Below are 20882 nucleotides of genomic sequence, written 5' to 3' on the forward strand. Positions count from 1 at the left end.
GGCAGGGTAAACACGTTTTAATAAATGTTGGTTTGGACACTTCTGGCAGGTGTCATAACCAGCCATAAACTAACCAAAATGTCACATGTGTAAATATACATTTGAGAGTTGTGACAACAGATACGACAGTGTCATAACATGCTATGACGCTGGGTGTCGAGTGTTACCGAAATATCTGTTAATGCCACATGTGCGCACCTATATATGCATGTCAATATAGCATTAGTACGATATCTAAAAAAATATATAATTTAAATAGAAAATGCTTAACAGCAATGTCCTATCTATTTTAAAATAGTTCTCTTTCTTTGTATTTATACTGTACACACACACACAACACAACTGTTATATCTTAGGGTTCAAAGCATCAGAAATGGCACCCTATTCCCTAGATAAAGGCACTACAGCGTCAAAAAGCAGAGCACTATATAGGGAATAGGGTTCCATTTCAGAGCCACATGTTGGCGAATCCAGTCATTCTGACAAAGTTACTAATCAGATCAGTGGTTTGCTTCTCCATCCGCCTGTTCCAATGTTCCTGGATCTGTCCTGAAACGGTCCGTCTAGTGCTCTACGGGCCCTGGCCACTAGTGTCCTGTAGTGAATAGGGGGCCATTGAAGTAGTGCCTTGTAGTGAATAGTGGGCCATTGAAGTAGTGCCTTGTAGTGAATAGGGGCCATTGAAGTAGTGCCTTGTAGTGAATAGTGGGCCATTGAAGTAGTGCCTTGTAGTGAATAGTGGGCCATTGAAGTAGTGCCTTGTAGTGAATAGGGGGCCATTGAAGTAGTGCCTTGTAGTGAATAGGGGGCCATTGAAGTAGTGCCTTGTAGTGAATAGGGGGCCATTGAAGTAGTGCCTTGTAGTGAATAGGGGGCCATTGAAGTAGTGCCTTGTAGTGAATAGGGGGCCATTGAAGTAGTGCCCTGTAGTGAATAGGGGGCCATTGAAGTAGTGTCCTGTAGTGAATAGGGGGCCATTGAAGTAGTGCCTTGTAGTGAATAGGGGGCCATTGAAGTAGTGCCTTGTAGTGAATAGGGGCCATTGAAGTAGTGCCTTGTAGTGAATAGGGGGCCATTGAAGTAGTGCCTTGTAGTGAATAGTGGGCCATTGAAGTAGTGCCTTGTAGTGAATAGGGGGCCATTGAAGTAGTGCCTTGTAGTGAATAGGGGCCATTGAAGTAGTGTCCTGTAGTGAATAGGGGGCCATTGAAGTAGTGCCTTGTAGTGAATAGGGGGCCATTGAAGTAGTGCCTTGTAGTGAATAGGGGGCCATTGAAGTAGTGCCTTGTAGTGAATAGGGGGCCATTGAAGTAGTGCCTTGTAGTGAATAGGGGGCCATTAAAGTAGTGTCCTGTAGTGAATAGTGGGCCATTGAAGTAGTGCCTTGTAGTGAATAGGGGGCCATTAAAGTAGTGCCCTGTAGTGAATAGGGGGCCATTGAAGTAGTGCCTTGTAGTGAATAGGGGGCCATTGAAGTAGTGCCTTGTAGTGAATAGGGGGCCATTGAAGTAGTGCCTTGTAGTGAATAGGGGGCCATTGAAGTAGTGCCTTGTAGTGAATAGGGGGCCATTGAAGTAGTGCCTTGTAGTGAATAGGGGCCATTGAAGTAGTGCCTTGTAGTGAATAGGGGCCATTGAAGTAGTGCCTTGTAGTGAATAGGGGGCCATTGAAGTAGTGCCTTGTAGTGAATAGTGAATAGGCCATTGAAGTAGTGCCTTGTAGTGAATAGTGGGCCATTGAAGTAGTGCCTTGTAGTGAATAGGGGGCCATTGAAGTAGTGCCTTGTAGTGAATAGGGGGCCATTGAAGTAGTGCCTTGTAGTGAATAGTGGGCCATTGAAGTAGTGCCTTGTAGTGAATAGGGGGCCATTGAAGTAGTGCCTTGTAGTGAATAGGGGCCATTGAAGTAGTGCCTTGTAGTGAATAGGGGGCCATTGAAGTAGTGCCTTGTAGTGAATAGTGGGCCATTGAAGTAGTGCCTTGTAGTGAATAGGGGCCATTGAAGTAGTGCCTTGTAGTGAATAGGGGGCCATTGAAGTAGTGCCTTGTAGTGAATAGTGGGCCATTGAAGTAGTGCCTTGTAGTGAATAGGGGGCCATTGAAGTAGTGCCTTGTAGTGAATAGTGGGCCATTGAAGTAGTGCCTTGTAGTGAATAGGGGGCCATTGAAGTAGTGCCTTGTAGTGAATAGGGGGCCATTGAAGTAGTGCCTTGTAGTGAATAGGGGGCCATTGAAGTAGTGCCTTGTAGTGAATAGTGGGCCATTGAAGTAGTGCCTTGTAGTGAATAGGGGGCCATTGAAGTAGTGCCTTGTAGTGAATAGGGGGCCATTGAAGTAGTGCCTTGTAGTGAATAGGGGGCCATTGAAGTAGTGCCTTGTAGTGAATAATGGGCCATTGAAGACAGTTCTGCTCTTACAGCCCCCGCAAACCCAGAGACCCCCTCCATCCAGGCAAGCCCATGACCCAGAGACCCCCACCTCCATCCAGGCAAGCCCATGACCCAGAGACCCCCACCTCCATCCAGGCAAGCCCATGAATGGGCAAACCATGACCCAGAGACCCCCACCTCCATCCAGGCAAGCCCATGATAGGGCAAACCCATGACCCAGAGACCCCCACCTCCATCCAGGCAAGCCCATGATATGGGCAAACCCATGACCCAGGGACCCCCTCCATCCAGGCAAGCCCATGATATGGGCAAACCCATGACCCAGGGACCCCCCTCCATCCAGGCAAACCCATGATATGGGCAAACCCATGACCCAGAGACCCCACCTCCATCCAGGCAAGCCCATGATATGGGCAAACCCATGACCCAGAGACCCCACCTCCATCCAGGCAAGCCCATGATATGGGCAAACCCATGACCCAGGGACCCCCCTCCATCCAGGCAAGCCCATGATATGGGCAAACCCATGACCCAGGGACCCCCTCCATCCAGGCAAGCCCATGATATGGGCAAACCCATGACCCAGAGACCCCGCCCGGGCAAACCCATGACCCAGAGACCCCGCCCTCCATCCAGGCAAGCCCATGATATGGGCAAACCCATGACCCAGAGATCCCCGACCCAGGGACCCCCACCTGGGCAAACCCATGACCCAGGGACCCCCGCCCGGGCAAACCCATGACCCAGGGACCCCGCCCGGGCAAACCCATGACCCAGGGACCCCCGCCCGGGCAAACCCATGACCCAGAGACCCCCTCCATCCAGGCAAGCCCATGATATGGGCAAACCCATGACCCAGAGACCCCCACCTCCATCCAGGCAAGCCCATGATATGGGCAAACCCATGACCCAGGGACCCCCTCCATCCAGGCAAGCCCATGATATGGGCAAACCCATGACCCAGAGACCCCCTCCATCCAGGCAAGCCCATGATATGGGCAAACCCATGACCCAGGGACCCCCCTCCATCCAGGCAAACCCATGATATGGGCAAACCCAGACCCAGGGACCCCCATCCAGGCAAGCCCATGATATGGGCAAACCCATGACCCAGAGACCCCGCCCGGGCAAACCCATGACCCAGAGACCCCGCCCCATCCAGGCAAGCCCATGATATGGGCAAACCCATGACCCAGAGATCCCCGCCCGGGCAAACCCATGACCCAGGGACCCCCACCTGGGCAAACCCATGACCCAGGGACCCCGCCCGGGCAAACCCATGACCCAGGGACCCCCGCCCGGGCAAACCCATGACCCAGGGACCCCCGCCCGGGCAAACCCATGACCCAGGGACCCCGCCCGGGCAAACCCATGACCCAGGGACCCCGCCCGCAAACCCATGACCCAGGGACCCCGCCCGGGCAAACCCATGACCCAGAGATCCCCGCTCAGGCAAACCCATGACCCAGGGACCCCCGCCCGGGCAAACCCATGACCCAGGGACCCCCGCCCGGGCAAACCCATGACCCAGGGACCCCGCCCGGGCAAACCCAGAGACCCCCTCCATCCAGGCAAGCCCATGACCCAGAGACCCCCGCCCGGGCAAACCCATGACCCAGGGACCCCGCCCGGGCAAACCCATGACCCAGGGACCCCGCCCGGGCAAACCCATGACCCAGGGACCCCCGCCCGGGCAAACCCATGACCCAGGGACCCCGCCCGGGCAAACCCATGACCCAGGGACCCCGCCCGGGCAAACCCATGACCCAGGGACCCCGCCCGGGCAAACCCATGACCCAGAGATCCCCGCTCGGGCAAACCCATGACCCAGGGACCCCGCCCGGGCAAACCCATGACCCAGGGACCCCGCCCGGGCAAACCCATGACCCAGGGACCCCCGCCCGGGCAAACCCATGACCCAGGGACCCCCGCCCAGGCAAACCCATGACCCAGGGACCCCCCACCCAGGCAAACCCATGACCCAGAGATCCCCGCCCAGGCAAACCCATGACCCAGGGACCCCGCCCAGGCAAACCCATGACCTAGGGACCCCCGCCCAGGCAAACCCATGACCCAGGGACCCCGCCCAGGCAAACCCATGACCCAGAGATCCCCGCTCAGGCAAACCCATGACCCAGGGACCACTACCCAGGCAAACCCATGACCTAGGGACCCCGCCCAGGCAAACCCATGACCTAAGGACCCCGCCCAGGCAAACCCATGACCCAGGGACCCCCGCCCAGGCAAACCCATGACCCAGAGATCCCCGCTCAGGCAAACCCATGACCTAGGGACCCCCACCCAGGCAAACCGGCAACAAAAAGGGACCCCCATCATATGTTAGCAAAAACATTGAAAAGTCACGTCTTGTAAATAATAAATAGCAAGCAGAAGTAAAAATCAACATTTTAAAATTAATAGATTTGGTTCAAAATAATGAAACTATCTACGTTTAATTGCAAGAGGACGTGTAAACTAACAATCTATTGACTTTAGTCGTCAGATTAACAGGAACAGCTAGCATACCAGCTGTTCCTGTCACGCTAGTTAGCATTGACTTGTGAAACGACCTCTGACCTCCATACTGGCAGCAGAGACAAACATGGTATTCTGTTGCAGCTAGTGGTAGTCATAAAATCATTTTTTACCAGGTCTAGAAAACCAAAAACATATGCCATACTATGTTTCGTTTTTTAAAGAGAAAACACAAATCTAAAATAAGGATAAGTTTCTCAGTTCATTCAAATCATTATTTCAGTTCCACAGCAGCGGTTGGTCTGGGAGTACGAGGTGGGGGTTAGGGTCCGGGTACAGAGGAGGGGGTAACAGCCAGACGGCACAAGGCCAGGCAGCGGAGGGAGTTGCTATACAGGATGGAACACCAGAGTACAATCCTCTCCGTCTCTGTCCCGGCCCAGGAACAGGCTCTGATTGGCCAGTTCCTCCAGGTTGTCTAGTTCCTGGTTGTTGGGCTGTGTCCTCCTCAGGTAGTGGTTGACTATCTTTGAGTCCAGTCTGCTCTGGTGAGAGATGCTCTCGTAGGGTTTAGGGTCCAGGTCTAGGATGGACACGGAGCATGTGAAACGAGGCTTCGTAGTCTGGATCTCCAGGCTCTGGTCCAACCTACACGGACGAAACATACCGGAAAAGCTTGAATTTGTAAAGTATCATTTTAACTTTTAAAAAGTAGACAGACACTAGCAACAAGCATAAGATCAGCTAGAGAGCATTTATACACTTTAGAAAGCATGGTTGGACAATACTAGGTACAGTGCCTTGCGAAAGTATTCGGCCCCCTTGAACTTTGCGACCTTTTGCCACATTTCAGGCTTCAAACATAAAGATATAAAATTGTATTTTTTTGTGAAGAATCAACAACAAGTGGGACACAATCATGAAGTGGAACGACATTTATTGGATATTTCAAACTTTTTTAACAAATCAAAAACTGAAAAATTGGGCGTGCAAAATTATTCAGCCCCCTTAAGTTAATACTTTGTAGCGCCACCTTTTGCTGCGATTACAGCTGTAAGTCGCTTGGGGTATATGTCTCTATCAGTTTTGCACATCGAGAGACTGAATTTTTTCCCCATTCCTCCTTGCAAAACAGCTCGAGCTCAGTGAGGTTGGATGGAGAGCATTTGTGAACAGCAGTTTTCAGTTCTTTCCACAGATTCTCGATTGGATTCAGGTCTGGACTTTGACTTGGCCATTCTAACACCTGGATATGTTTATTTTTGAACCATTCCATTGTAGATTTTGCTTTATGTTTTGGATCATTGTCTTGTTGGAAGACAAATCTCCGTCCCAGTCTCAGGTCTTTTGCAGACTCCATCAGGTTTTCTTCCAGAATGGTCCTGTATTTGGCTCCATCCATCTTCCCATCAATTTTAACCATCTTCCCTGTCCCTGCTGAAGAAAAGCAGGCCCAAACCATGATGCTGCCACCACGTTTGACAGTGGGGATGGTGTGTTCAGGGTGATGAGCTGTGTTGCTTTTACGCCAAACATAAGGTTTTGCATTGTTGCCAAAAAGTTCCATTTTGGTTTCATCTGACCAGAGCACCTTCTTCCACATGTTTAGTGTGTCTCCCAGGTGGCTTGTGGCAAACTTTAAACGACACTTTTTATGGATATCTTTAAGAAATGGCTTTCTTCTTGTCACTCTTCCATAAAGGCCAGATTTGTGCAATATACGACTGATTGTTGTCCTATGGACAGAGTCTCCCACCTCAGCTGTAGATCTCTGCAGTTCATCCAGAGTGATCATGGGCCTCTTGGCTGCATCTCTGATCAGTCTTCTCCTTGTATGAGCTGAAATTTAGAGGGACGGCCAGGTCTTGGTAGATTTGCAGTGGTCTGATACTCCTTCCATTTCAATATTATCGCTTGCACAGTGCTCCTTGGGATGTTTAAAGCTTGGGAAGTCTTTTTGTATCCAAATCCGGCTTTAAACTTCTTCACAACAGTATCTCGGACCTGGCTGGTGTGTTCCTTGTTCTTCATGATGCTCTCTGCGCTTTTAACGGACCTCTGAGACTATCACAGTGCAGGTGCATTCATACCATTGATCATTGATTACACACAGGTGGATTGTATTTATCATCATTAGTCATTTAGGTCAACATTGGATCATTCAGAGATCCTCACTGAACTTCTGGAGAGAGTTTGCTGCACTGAAAGTAAAGGGGCTGAATAATTTTGCACGCCCAATTTTTCAGTTTTTGATTTGTTAAAAAAGTTTGAAATATCGCAAGGCACTGTATATATATATCTATATCTATCTATATATATATATAAAAGGTGTCTGGGTGTGCGTGCAGGGTGTTGTTCCAGCCCAGCAGTAAGAGTTCTCTCACCCGTCGTCTTCCCCGCAGGTTGCTATGGCGACCATGATGGAGCAGTCCTTGGCTGTCATGGCAACTCTGTACTGGTGGACCTGATGGGAAGCAGCCATATTATACAATGTGATATTACATTAAACTGCATGTATCATATGGTTGGAAGGTTGCAAGTTCAAACCCCCGAGCTGATTGAACATTAACCCACTCAGGCCGTCAGAAAATAAGAAAACTGACTTGCCTAGTTAAATAAAGGTAAAATAAAAAATAAAATAAAATATACAACGTGATATTACATTAAACTGCATGTATCATATTGTACACATTGACATTTCATAGGAAAAATGTATTAAAATATAATTGCATCTAAATGGAAAACACTAAATCACAAAAGGGCCCTCATCAATTCGACTGATATTTAAACAGTCTTCTGTAAAGAACCTGTTTGTTTCAATACTGTCGGTTTACATCGGTACGTCACATTGGACAGGAAGAAGAGATTCTCACCTTCCCGACAGCGTACTCCAGGGAGCCGTCGTCTTCAACGGGACAGTTCTGGACCTTCTCCAGGAAGCTGGCATTGTACGGCCCGTCCATCTGTAGCCTGCATCTGGAGGAGAGAGGGTCAGTCACCATCTGTAAAGGTCCACTCTGTGATATTCAGAGAGCCACCGTCTGTAAAGGTCCACTCTGTGATATTCAGAGTCACCGTCTGTAAAGGTCCACTCTGTGATATTCAGAGAGCCACCGTCTGTAAAGGTCCACTCTGTGATATTCAGAGAGCCACCGTCTGTAAAGGTCCACTCTGTGATATTCGGAGAGCCACCGTCTGTCCAATATTCAGGAGCCCACTCTGTGATATTCAGAGAGCCACCGTCTGTAAAGGCCCACTCTGTGATATTCAGAGAGCCACCGTCTGTAAAGGTCCACTCTGTGATATTCAGAGAGCCACCGTCTGTAAAGGTCCACTCTGTGATATTCAGAGAGCCACCGTCTGTAAAGGTCCACTCTGTGATATTCAGAGAGCCACCGTCTGTACAGGTCCACTCTGTGATATTCAGAGAGCCACCGTCTGTAAAGGTCCACTCTGTGATATTGTGATATTCAGAGAGCCACCGTCTGTAAAGGTCCACTCTGTGATATTCAGAGAGCCACCGTCTGTAAAGGTCCACTCTGTGATATTCAGAGAGCCACCGTCTGTAAAGGTCCACTCTGTGATATTCAGAGAGCCACCGTCTGTAAAGGTCCACTCTGTGATATTCAGAGAGCCACCGTCTGTAAAGGTCCACTCTGTGATATTCAGAGAGCCACCGTCTGTAAAGGTCCACTCTGTGATATTCAGAGAGCCACCGTCTGTAAAGGTCCACTCTGTGATATTCAGAGAGCCACCGTCTGTAAAGGTCCACTCTGTGATATTCAGAGAGCCACCGTCTGTAAAGGTCCACTCTGTGATATTCAGAATATGTTCCACTCTGTGATATTCAGAGAGCCACCGTGTCCACTCTGTCAGAGAGCCACCGCCATCCACTCTGTGATATTCAGAGAGCTGGAAGAAGTCATGATTCCAGTATTGATATTCAGAGAGCCAGAACCACCAATCAGGATATGAATATGTTGGACATGATTCTGGAAGAAGTCATGATTCCAGTATAGACGACCAGTAGCACCAATCAGATCATGATTCCAGTATAGACGACCAGTAGCACCAATCAGATCATGATTCCAGTATAGACGACCAGAAACACCAATCAGATCATGATTCCAGTATTGACGACCAGTAGCACCAATCAGATCATGATTCCAGTATAGACGACCAGTAGCACCAATCAGATCATGATTCCAGTATAGACGACCAGAACCACCAATCAGATCATGATTCCAGTATAGACGACTAGAAACACCAATCAGATCATGATTCCAGTATAGACGACCAGAAACACCAATCAGATCATGATTCCAGTACAATAACCATCCAACGCTATAGTTATGGTACACTCAATATGGCCGCCGGTCCATGATGGAACAGTGAGTTGAATGGGAGGGTCCCATTCAAGTCATTCATCTGGTTCAGGTTCTCACCTTTCTTTGGGGAACATTTGTAGATGCTGTTCCACTCGTTTAAGAAGGGGGCTCAAACCCTCAATATCTAAATTATCCAACATCTGAGTCCCCAGGATTTTGTCCAAGACACAATCTTTGGGTAGGCAGTGGTTACCTGGGGGGAAAAAATGGATTAGACTCAAAACAATACTCAGTGAACAGTTAATTTATTATTATCTAGTACTGAGTCAGACCCCTTTATGCTTCCACAACAGCCTGAATTCTTCTGCGCATGGAAACATTGCTCAATTGGTATCAAGGGACCTAACTTGCCAGGAAAACATTCCCTGCGCCATTACACCACCAGCCTGTACCGTTGACACCAGGCGGGACGGGGCCATGGACGGACGCCGTTTACGCCAAATCCTGACTCTGCAATCAAGAATGACGTAACAGGAAGCGAGATTCGTTGGACCAGGCAATGTTTTTCCACTGCTCATTTGTCCAGTGTTGGTGATCGTGTGCCCACTGGATCACACATAACTCTAGGCTTAGGGGCTCTATTTTCACATCCGGATGAAAAGTGTGCCCAGAGTAAATTGCCTGCTACTCAGGCCCAGAAGCTAGGATATGTATATAATTAGTAGACTTGGATAGAAAACACTCTAAAGTTTCTAAAACTGTTTGAATGATGTCTGTGAGTATAACAGAACTGATTTGGCAGGCGAAACCCCAAGCACAAGCCATCCATGGAATTTTTTTTTTTTAGGTCCATCTGTTTTCCATTGGTTTCTATGGTAAGCCCGTTTTAAAAGAAATATGCTTGCAGTTCCTATAGCTTCCACTAGATGTCAACAGTCTTCAGAAATTGGTTGATGTTTTTCTTTAGAGAAATGAAGAAGTATGGCTGTCCAGAACCAGGGTCCTGCTTAGGGCTCTCTAATGTTTTGATGAGCACAACCTGGAACGCGCTTTCTTTGTTTTCCTCCGAACACAGTTTATCCCGTCATAAATTGTATCGATAATTTACGTTAAAAAAAATACCTAAAGTTGTATTAGGAAAGTTGTTTGAAATGTTTGGCTCAAGATTACAGGTAACTTATTAGATATTTTGTAGTCATGTTGCGCGAGTTGGAACCAGTGTAAAAAAAAAAAAAAAAAATCAAATGCCCCAAATAAAGTGACATTTTGGAGATATGACGACGGAATTAATCGAACAAAAAGGACCGTTTGTGACGTTTATGGGACATATTGAAGAACTCCAAAGGTAAGGCATGAAATATATCTTTATTTCTGAGTTTTGTGTCGCGCCTGGCGGGTTGAATTATGATTGTCATGTGTTTGTATGACGGGGTGCTGTCCTCAGATAACAGCATGGTTTGCTTTCACCGTAAAGCCTTTTTGAAATCTGACACCGTGGCTGGAAGTTGAGCTTCAATTTGGTGTGGTTTGGTGTGGGGGTGTGGTTTGGTGTGGGGGTGTGGTTTGGTGTGGGGGTGTGGTTTGCACTTGTGAATGTATGAAAGTCAAATATTTGTTACATTTCTTTTTGAACTTGGCGCTCTGCCATTTCCCGGATGTTGTCAAATCGATCAACGGGATTTGAGCCACTTAAGAGTTAAAACGGGCCATTCACGCCCTGATGAAGGCATAACAGACGAACCACATCTGGGACGTCATTAGAAACACTGCAGTGAAGCAGGTCCTGTGCCCCAGAGCAGCCTAGAGCCAAGTCTCCCTGTCAAGTCTCACCGTTGTGTAGCAGGTCCTGTGCTCCAGAGCAGCCTAGAGCCAAGTCTCCCTGCCAAGTCTCACCGTTGCGTAGCAGGTCCTGTGCCCCAGAGCAGCCTAGAGCCAAGTCTCACCGTTGCGTAGCAGGTCCTGTGCCCCAGAGCAGCCTAGAGCCAAGTCTCACTGTTGCGTAGCAGGTCATGTGCCCCAGAGCAGCCTAGAGCCAAGTCTCACCGTTGTGTAGCAGGTCCTGTGCCCCAGAGCAGCCTAGAGCCAAGTCTCACCGTTGTGTAGCAGGTCCTGTGCCCCAGAGCAGCCTAGAGCCAAGTCTCCCTGCCAAGTCTCACCGTTGCGTAGCAGGTCCTGTGCCCCAGAGCAGCCTAGAGCCAAGTCTCCCTGCCAAGTCTCACCGTTGTGTAAACCTGGTCCTGTGCCCCAGAGCAGCCTAGAGCCAAGTCTCCCTGCCAAGTCTCACCGTTGCGTAGCAGGTCCTGTGCCCCAGAGCAGCCTAGAGCCAAGTCTCCCTGTCAAGTCTCACCGTTGTGTAAACTTGGTCCTGTGCCCCAGAGCAGCCTAGAGCCAAGTCTCCCTGTCAAGTCTCACCGTTGCGTAGCAGGTCCCGTGCCCCAGAGCAGCCTTGAGCCAAGTCTCCCTGTCAAGTCTCACCGTTGTGTAAACCTGGTCCCGTGCCCCAGAGCAGCCTAGAGCCAAGTCTCCCTGTCAAGTCTCACCGTTGCGTAGCAGGTCCCGTGCCCCAGAGCAGCCTAGAGCCAAGTCTCCCTGTCAAGTCTCACCGTTGCATAGCAGGTCCTGTGCCCCAGAGCAGCCTAGAGCCAAGTCTCCCTGCCAAGTCTCACCGTTGCGTAGCAGGTCCCGGTGCAGCAGGCTGGCCTCACACGTCACTCTGCCCTCAGACAGGTGTGTCTTCCTGAGCTGCCCGGAGCGAGGACAGTCCCAGGAGCTCAACAGGGCGCTCACAATCACCTGAATCAACTCATGCAGAACCACCTGGGGTAGAAACAAACGTTACAGGTTAAGAGGACATAGACATATTACTCAAATACCGTGTATTGTGTTGACAGAGTAAATATAAATATACAGTATAACCAGAAACCCACAAACAACCAACATTAAAAAGGAAAGTGAAACACTAATATGCGGATGTCTAGTTTGGATACCAACTTTACTAGACTGCTGCCTGTTGAGAAGGCTGCCACTAGGGAGGAAATATGGTCGTAGATGCTGAGCCAATTCATCCAGGTCCTGCAACACGTCGGCATCATCATTACAGCTGTAGATACACTCTCCACCCTGGATAGACAGAGTAAGGAAAGATGTAAGAAATAAATGAAAAAGGCGCTGTAACCGATTTGTCAAGCCAAAAGGGCTGGGAATCGACCAGGGACCAAAATATATCTAATAATATATCTAATTTATATATAATATAAAGATATCACAAGATGCAGATTCTATATGTATTGGGATTTTGTGGATTCGATTTTCCAAACATATTGCTCACCATGTGTCTGCTGCAGAGTGATAAGCGAGAGCCATGAGAAAACACATTTTGATCAGTCATGGAAATGGAAATAAGTGCTGAAAACATGTTGGCTCACTACTTAAAAAAGACAGAGAACAAGCTATGATGGAAAAATACTGGAGTTTTGGTAGAACAAACTACGGCAAAAATATTATAAGTGTGATATATCGTCAACAATAATATCCCGATATGCAACTATCGATTTCTCCACCCTCACTACAAGCCAATCAGTGCCCCCCCCTCACTACAAGCCAATCAGTGCCCCCCCCCTCACTACAAGCCAATCAGTGCCCCCTCCTACAAGCCAATCAGTGCCCCCTCACTACAAGCCAATCAGTGCCCCCTCTACAAGCCAACCAGTGCCCCCCTCACTACAAGCCAATCAGTGCCCCCTCCTACAAGCCAACCAGTGCCCCCCTCACTACAAGCCAACCAGTGCCCCCCCCCCTCACTACAAGCCAATCAGTGCCCCCTACCTCACTACAAGCCAATCAGTGTCCCCCTCACTACAAGCCAATCAGTGCCCCCTCCTACAAGCCAATCAGTGTCCCCCCCTCACTACAAGCCAATCAGTGCCCCCTCCTACAAGCCAACCAGTGCCCCCCTCACTACAAGCCAATCAGTGCCCCCTCCTACAAGCCAACCAGTGCCCCCCCTCACTACAAGCCAATCAGTGCCCCCTCCTACAAGCCAATCAGTGTCCCCCTCACTACAAGCCAATCAGTGCCCCTCCTACAAGCCAACCAGTGCCCCCTCACTACAAGCCAATCAGTGCCCCCCTCCTACAAGCCAACCAGTGCCCCCCTCACTACAAGCCAATCAGTGCCCCTCCTACAAGCCAACCAGTTCCCCCCTCACTACAAGCCAATCAGTGCCCCCTCCTACAAGCCAACCAGTGCCCCCCACTCACTACAAGCCAATCAGTGCCCCCTCCTACAAGCCAATCAGTGTCCCCCTCACTACAAGCCAATCAGTGCCCCCTCCTACAAGCCAACCAGTGCCCCCTCACTACAAGCCAATCAGTGCCCCCTCCTACAAGCCAATCAGTGTCCCCCCTCACTACAAGCCAATCAGTGCCCCCTCCTACAAGCCAATCAGTGTCCCCCCTCACTACAAGCCAATCAGTGCCCCCTCCCCCCCCCTCACTACAAGCCAATCAGTGCCCCCTCTACAAGCCAATCACTGCCCCCCTACAGGTCTGCAGGGTCTATACTATATAACAGAAATGAAACATCATGGTTACCGGGGCACCGGATAAATCACATTTCACTGGTCACGGTTAGCAGATAATATTGCGAAATGCTTGTTGCCATTCGGATAACAGCAGACCTGGTGAAAAGCTCTGCCATACCTTGAAAATGTTGAAGTTATTCTGTGGTTCCTCTATCAAGTTCTTGATGGCGAGGGACATTCTCTGTTTGTTCCTGGGCAGAGAGATTCAGGGTGAGTATTCATGTATCTTTATTGCTGTGGAATCAAAACACCAACCCGGATGGATTGATGAGGACCAGGCTCTACTCTGAACAGGGCTTGATATTGGTCGACATAAACGAGGCAAGTCAAAAAGAACAAAGGTCAGACAACCAGAATATAGAATACAGTTGTCCGATTGGACATGTACAAAACCATTATTATTTCTTTACATAATCAAACCGTTATATTTACACAAAGCAAGAGAACAATGTAGACAAGAGCCAACAGTCTCAGTAAAGCGGTGAAAAATATCAGAAAATATAGTTTCTCGAATGTCTGGGTCAATAGCTGAAAGGTATTTTCTATTTTCACTCCAGGATCTGTCTGATTGTTGTATCAAACCCCTCAGTGGATATGACCTGGTCTATTAAACCCCTCAGTGAATATGACCTGGTCTATTAAACCACTCAGTGAATATGACCTGGTCTATTAAACCCCTCAGTGAATATGACCTGGTCTATTAAACCCCTCAGTGAATATGAATATGACCTGGTCTATTAAACCACTCAGTGGATATGACCTGGTCTATTAAACCCCTCAGTGAATATGACCTGGTCTATTAAACCACTCAGTGAATATGACCTGGTCTATTAAACCCCTCAGTGAATATGACCTGGTCTATTAAACCCCTCAGTGGATATGACCTGGTCTATTAAACCACTCAGTGAATATGACCTGGTCTATTAAACCCCCTCAGTGGATATGACCTGGTCTATTAAACCCCTCAGTGAATATGACCTGGTCTATTAAACCCCTCAGTGAATATGACCTGGTCTATTAAACCCCTCAGTGAATATGACCTGGTCTATTAAACCCCTCAGTGGATATGACCTGGTCTATTAAACCCCTCAGTGAATATGACCTGGTCTATTAAACCACTCAGTGGATATGACCTGGTCTATTAAACCCCTCAGTGAATATGACCTGGTCTATTAAACCCCTCAGTGAATATGAATATGACCTGGTCTATTAAACCCCTCAGTGAATATGACCTGGTCTATTAAACCACTCAGTGAATATGACCTGGTCTATTAAACCACTCAGTGAATATGACCTGGTCTATTAAACCCCTCAGTGGATATGAATATAACCTGGTCTATTAAACCCCTCAGTGGATATGACCTGGTCTATTAAACCCCTCAGTGAATATGAATATGACCTGGTCTATTAAACCCCTCAGTGAATATGACCTGGTCTATTAAACCACTCAGTGGATATGACCTGGTCTATTAAACCCCTCAGTGGATATGACCTGGTCTATTAAACCCCTCAGTGGATATGACCTGGTCTATTAAACCCCTCAGTGGATATGACCTGGTCTATTAAACCCCTCAGTGGATATGACCTGGTCTATTAAACCCCTCAGTGAATATGACCTGGTCTATTAAACCCCTCAGTGGATATGACCTGGTCTATTAAACCCCTCAGTGAATATGACCTGGTCTATTAAACCCCTCAGTGGATATGACCTGGTCTATTAAACCCCTCAGTGAATATGACCTGGTCTATTAAACCCCTCAGTGAATATGACCTGGTCTATTAAACCCCTCAGTGAATATGAATATGACCTGGTCTATTAAACCCCTCAGTGAATATGACCTGGTCTATTAAACCCCTCAGTGAATATGACCTGGTCTATTAAACCCCTCAGTGAATATGACCTGGTCTATTAAACCCCTCAGTGAATATGACCTGGTCTATTAAACCCCTCAGTGAATATGACCTGGTCTATTAAACCTCTCAGTGAATATGACCTGGTCTATTAAACCCCTCAGTGAATATGAATATGACCTGGTCTATTAAACCCCTCAGTGGATATGACCTGGTCTATTAAACCCCTCAGTGAATATGACCTGGTCTATTAAACCCCTCAGTGAATATGAATATGACCTGGTCTATTAAACCCCTCAGTGAATATGACCTGGTCTATTAAACCCCTCAGTGAATATGAATATGACCTGGTCTATTAAACCCCTCAGTGAATATGACCTGGTCTATTAAACCCCTCAGTGGATATGACCTGGTCTATTAAACCCCTCAGTGAATATGACCTGGTCTATTAAACCACTCAGTGGATATGACCTGGTCTATTAAACCCCTCAGTGAATATGACCTGGTCTATTAAACCCCTCAGTGAATATGACCTGGTCTATTAAACCACTCAGTGAATATGACCTGGTCTATTAAACCCCTCAGTGAATATGAATATGACCTGGTCTATTAAACCCCTCAGTGGATATGAATATAACCTGGTCTATTAAACCCCTCAGTGGATATGACCTGGTCTATTAAACCCCTCAGTGAATATGACCTGGTCTATTAAACCCCTCAGTGAATATGAATATGACCTGGTCTATTAAACCCCTCAGTGGATATGACCTGGTCTATTAAACCCCTCAGTGAATATGACCTGGTCTATTAAACCCCTCAGTGAATATGACCTGGTCTATTAAACCCCTCAGTGAATATGACCTGGTCTATTAAACCCCTCAGTGAATATGACCTGGTCTATTAAACCCCTCAGTGAATATGACCTGGTCTATTAAACCCCTCAGTGAATATGACCTGGTCTATTAAACCCCTCAGTGAATATGAATATGACCTGGTCTATTAAACCCCTCAGTGAATATGACCAGTGAATATACATCTGTGATACTATAGAGGTGTGTAGTAGTCTAGGTCTATCTGTGATACTATAGAGGTGTGTAGTAGTCTAGGTCTATCTGTGATACTATAGAGGTGTGTAGTTGTCTAGGTCTATCTGGTACTATAGAGATGTGTAGTAGTCTAGGTCTATCTGGTACTATAGAGATGTGTAGTAGTCTAGGTCTATCTGGTACTATAGAGGTGTGTAGTAGTCTAGGTCTATCTGTGATACTATAGAGGTGTGTAGTAGTCTAGGTATATCTGTGATACTATAGAGGTGTGTAGTAGTCTAGGTCTCTCTATAGTACCACAGCACCACCAGAGAGGAATACCCTACTAGAAAACATTTGGCTCCACTAAATATATTTTGTCAATGACTCGATAGTCTGTGGACAGTCTGTGGACAGTCTGTGGACAGTCTGTGGACAGTCTGTGGACAGTCTGTGGACAGTCTGTGGAAAGGCGTAGACTGTTACTTTCATACTTCACTCATTTCAGTCTAATTTTTCACCGACGGGGTTACAGACCCTTTTGTTGTTGTCGGGACAAGTGAAAAAATCTGTCCTGTTATCTGAAGGACAAGTGGCTAAAAAGTTAAACATCAAGCCTTCCAAGTGTGCCATAAGGGACAGTGATAATTTGGGGGGTGACTGTTACCTACCCTGAGAACACAGGTCTAAGGGACAGTGATAACGGGGGAACCTGTTACCTACCCTGAGAACAGGTCCAAGGGACATGATAACTGGGGGGGTGAAGGGTACCTGTTACCTACCCTGAGAACAGGTCCAAGGGACAGTGATAATGGGGAGGGGGGTGAAGGGTACCTGTTACCTACCCTGAGAACAGGTCAAGGGACAGTGATAACTGGGGGTGGGGGTGAAGGGTACCTGTTACCTACCCTGAGAACAGGTCAAGGGTCAGTGATAACTGGGGGGTGAAGGGTACCTGTTACCTACCCTGAGAACAGGTCAAGGGACAGTGATAACTGGGGGGGTGAAGGGTACCTGTTACCTTACCCTGAGAACAGGTCCAAGGGTCAGTGATAACTGGGGGGGGTGAAGGGTACCTGTTACTTACCCTGAGAACAGGTCCAAGGGACAGTGATAACTGGGGGGTGAAGGGTACCTGTTACCTACCCTGAGAACAGGTCCAAGGGTCAGTGATAACTGGGGGGGGGGGTGAAGGGTACCTGTTACTTACCCTGAGAACAGGTCCAAGGGACAGTGATAACTGGGGGTGAAGGGTACCTGTTACTTACCCTGAGAACAGGTCCAAGGGACAGTGATAACTGGGGGTGAAGGGTACCTGTTACTTACCCTGAGAACAGGTCCAAGGGACAGTGATAACTGGGGGGGGGTGAAGGGTACATCTGAGAACAGGTCAAGGGACAGTGATAACTGGGGGGGTGAAGGGTACCTGTTACTTACCCTGAGAACAGGTCCAAGGGTCAGTGATAACTGGGGGGGGTGAAGGGTACCTGTTACTTACCCTGAGAATAGGTCCAAGGGTCAGTGATAACTGCGGGGGTGAAGGGTACCTGTTACTTACCCTGAGAACAGGTCAAGGGTCAGTGATAACTGGGGGGTGAAGGGTACCTGTTACTTACCCTGAGAACAGGTCCAAGGGTCAGTGATAACTGGGGGGGTGAAGGGTACCTGTTACTTACCCTGAGAACAGGTCCAAGGGACAGTGATAACTGGGGGGTGAAGGGTACCTGTTACTTACCCTGAGAACAGGTCAAGGGACAGTGATAACTGGGGGGTGAAGGGTACCTGTTACTTACCCTGAGAACAGGACCAAGGGACAGTGATAACTGGGGGGTGAAGGGTACCTGTTACTTACCCTGAGAACAGGTCCAAGGGACAGTGATAACTGGGGGTGAAGGGTACCTGTTACTTACCCTGAGAACAGGTCCAAGGGACAGTGATAACTGGGGGGGGCGTGAAGGGTACCTGTTACTTACCCTGAGAACAGGTCAAGGGACAGTGATAACTGGGGGTGAAGGGTACCTGTTACTTACCCTGAGAACAGGTCCAAGGGACAGTGATAACTGGGGGGTGGGGGTTACTTACCCTGAAGGTCAAGGGACAGTGATAACTGGGGGTGAAGGGTACCTGTTACTTACCCTGAGAACAGGTCCAAGGGACAGTGATAACTGGGGGTGAAGGGTACCTGTTACTTACCCTGAGAACAGGTCCAAGGGACAGTGATAACTGGGGGGGGGGTGAAGGGTACCTGTTACCTACCCTGAGAACAGGTCCAAGGGTCAGTGATAACTGGGGGGGGGGTGAAGGGTACCTGTTACTTACCCTGAGAACAGGTCCAAGGGACAGTGATAACTGGGGGGGGGTGAAGGGTACCTGTTACCTACCCTGAGAACAGGTCCAAGGGTCAGTGATAACTGGGGGTGAAGGGTACCTGTTACTTACCCTGAGAACAGGTCCAAGGGACAGTGATAACTGGGGGGTGAAGGGTACCTGTTACTTACCCTGAGAACAGGTCCAAGGGACAGTGATAACTGGGGGGTGAAGGGTACCTGTTACTTACCCTGAGAACAGGTCCAAGGGACAGTGATAACTGGGGGGGTGAAGGGTACTGTTACTTACCCTGAGAACAGGTCCAAGGGACAGTGATAACTGGGGGGTGAAGGGTACCTGTTACTTACCCTGAGAACAGGTCCAAGGGTCAGTGATAACTGGGGGGTGAAGGGTACCTGTTACTTACCCTGAGAACAGGTCCAAGGGTCAGTGATAACTGGGGGGGTGAAGGGTACCTGTTACTTACCCTGAGAACAGGTCCAAGGGACAGTGATAACTGGGGGGGGTGAAGGGTACCTGTTACTTACCCTGAGAACAGGTCCAAGGGACAGTGATAACTGGGGGTGAAGGGTACCTGTTACTTACCCTGAGAACAGGACCAAGGGACAGTGATAACTGGGGGTGAAGGGTACCTGTTACTTACCCTGAGAACAGGTCCAAGGGACAGTGATAACTGGGGGTGAAGGGTACCTGTTACTTACCCTGAGAACAGGTCCAAGGGACAGTGATAACTGGGGGGGTGAAGGGTACCTGTTACTTACCCTGAGAACAGGTCCAAGGGACAGTGATAACTGGGGGTGAAGGGTACCTGTTACTTACCCTGAGAACAGGTCCAAGGGACAGTGATAACTGGGGGTGAAGGGTACCTGTTACTTACCCTGAGAACAGGTCCAAGGGACAGTGATAACTGGGGGGTGAAGGGTACCTGTTACTTACCCTGAGAACAGGTCCAAGGGACAGTGATAACTGGGGGTGAAGGGTACCTGTTACTTACCCTGAGAACAGGTCCAAGGGACAGTGATAACTGGGGGTGAAGGGTACCTGTTACTTACCCTGAGAACAGGTCCAAGGGACAGTGATAACTGGGGGTGAAGGGTACCTGTTACCTTACCCTGAGAACAGGTCCAAGGGACAGTGATAACTGGGGGGGGTGAAGGGTACCTGTTACTTACCCTGAGAACAGGTCCAAGGGACAGTGATAACTGGGGGGGGTGAAGGGTACCTGTTACTTACCCTGAGAACAGGTCCAAGGGACAGTACCGACTCAGCCGTTTCCACTTTCCATTGGCTAACTGTTTATTTAGAGAGAAGACCACAACAGTCAGTCTCCATCAGGTGCATCTACAATCCCACCACCAGGGGGGCAGATACCTATTACACCAGAACAGTCAACTTTCACAACAAATGCCTACTAGAATATTTCAAACCCATTTCTATTGTTTGGTGTCGTCAAAACAAGTGGTAACATTAATACATTTTATTTGTTACAGACATGTTTAGCAGATGTTATTGTGGGTGTAGAGAAATGCTTGTGTTCCTAGCTCCAACAGTGCAGTAGTATCTAACTAAATGCTTGTGTTCCTAGCTCCAACAGTGCAGTAATATCTAACTAAATGCTTGTGTTCCTAGCTCCAACAGTGCAGTAATATCTAACTAAATGCTTGTGTTCCTAGCTCCAACAGTGCAGTAGTATCTAACTAAATGCTTGTGTTCCTAGCTCCAAGTAATATCTAACTAAATGCTTGTGTTCCTAGCTCCAACAGTGCAGTAATATCTAACTAAATGCTTGTGTTCCTAGCTCCAACAGTGCAGTAGTATCTAACAAATGCTTGTGTTCCTAGTCCAACAGCAGTAATATCTAACTAAATGCTTGTGTTCCTAGCTCCAACAGTGCAGTAATATCT

At 48.3% G+C, this 20882-nt stretch overlaps 1 protein-coding gene across 1 annotated transcript in view; it reads right to left on the reverse strand.

Annotated features, from left to right (window-relative positions):
* Positions 1-4783: 4783 nt before the first annotated feature.
* LOC115127830 (inositol-pentakisphosphate 2-kinase-like) overlaps positions 4784-20882 on the reverse strand; it is a 34305-nt gene continuing 18206 nt past the window's right edge. Inside the window, exons 7-14 of the mRNA XM_065000753.1 lie at positions 20212-20270; positions 13893-13965; positions 12184-12312; positions 11859-12009; positions 9310-9445; positions 7738-7840; positions 7249-7328; positions 4784-5512 (exon numbers count right to left, since the gene is read on the reverse strand). Of these exons, the coding sequence (XP_064856825.1) occupies positions 5254-5512; positions 7249-7328; positions 7738-7840; positions 9310-9445; positions 11859-12009; positions 12184-12312; positions 13893-13965; positions 20212-20270 (990 nt within the window). The 3' untranslated portion in view covers positions 4784-5253. The remainder of the gene's footprint in view (positions 5513-7248; positions 7329-7737; positions 7841-9309; positions 9446-11858; positions 12010-12183; positions 12313-13892; positions 13966-20211; positions 20271-20882) is intronic.

The sequence above is a fragment of the Oncorhynchus nerka genome, linkage group LG15 (genome assembly GCF_034236695.1).
Source record: "Oncorhynchus nerka isolate Pitt River linkage group LG15, Oner_Uvic_2.0, whole genome shotgun sequence".
NCBI classification, from domain to species: Eukaryota; Metazoa; Chordata; class Actinopteri; order Salmoniformes; family Salmonidae; genus Oncorhynchus; species Oncorhynchus nerka.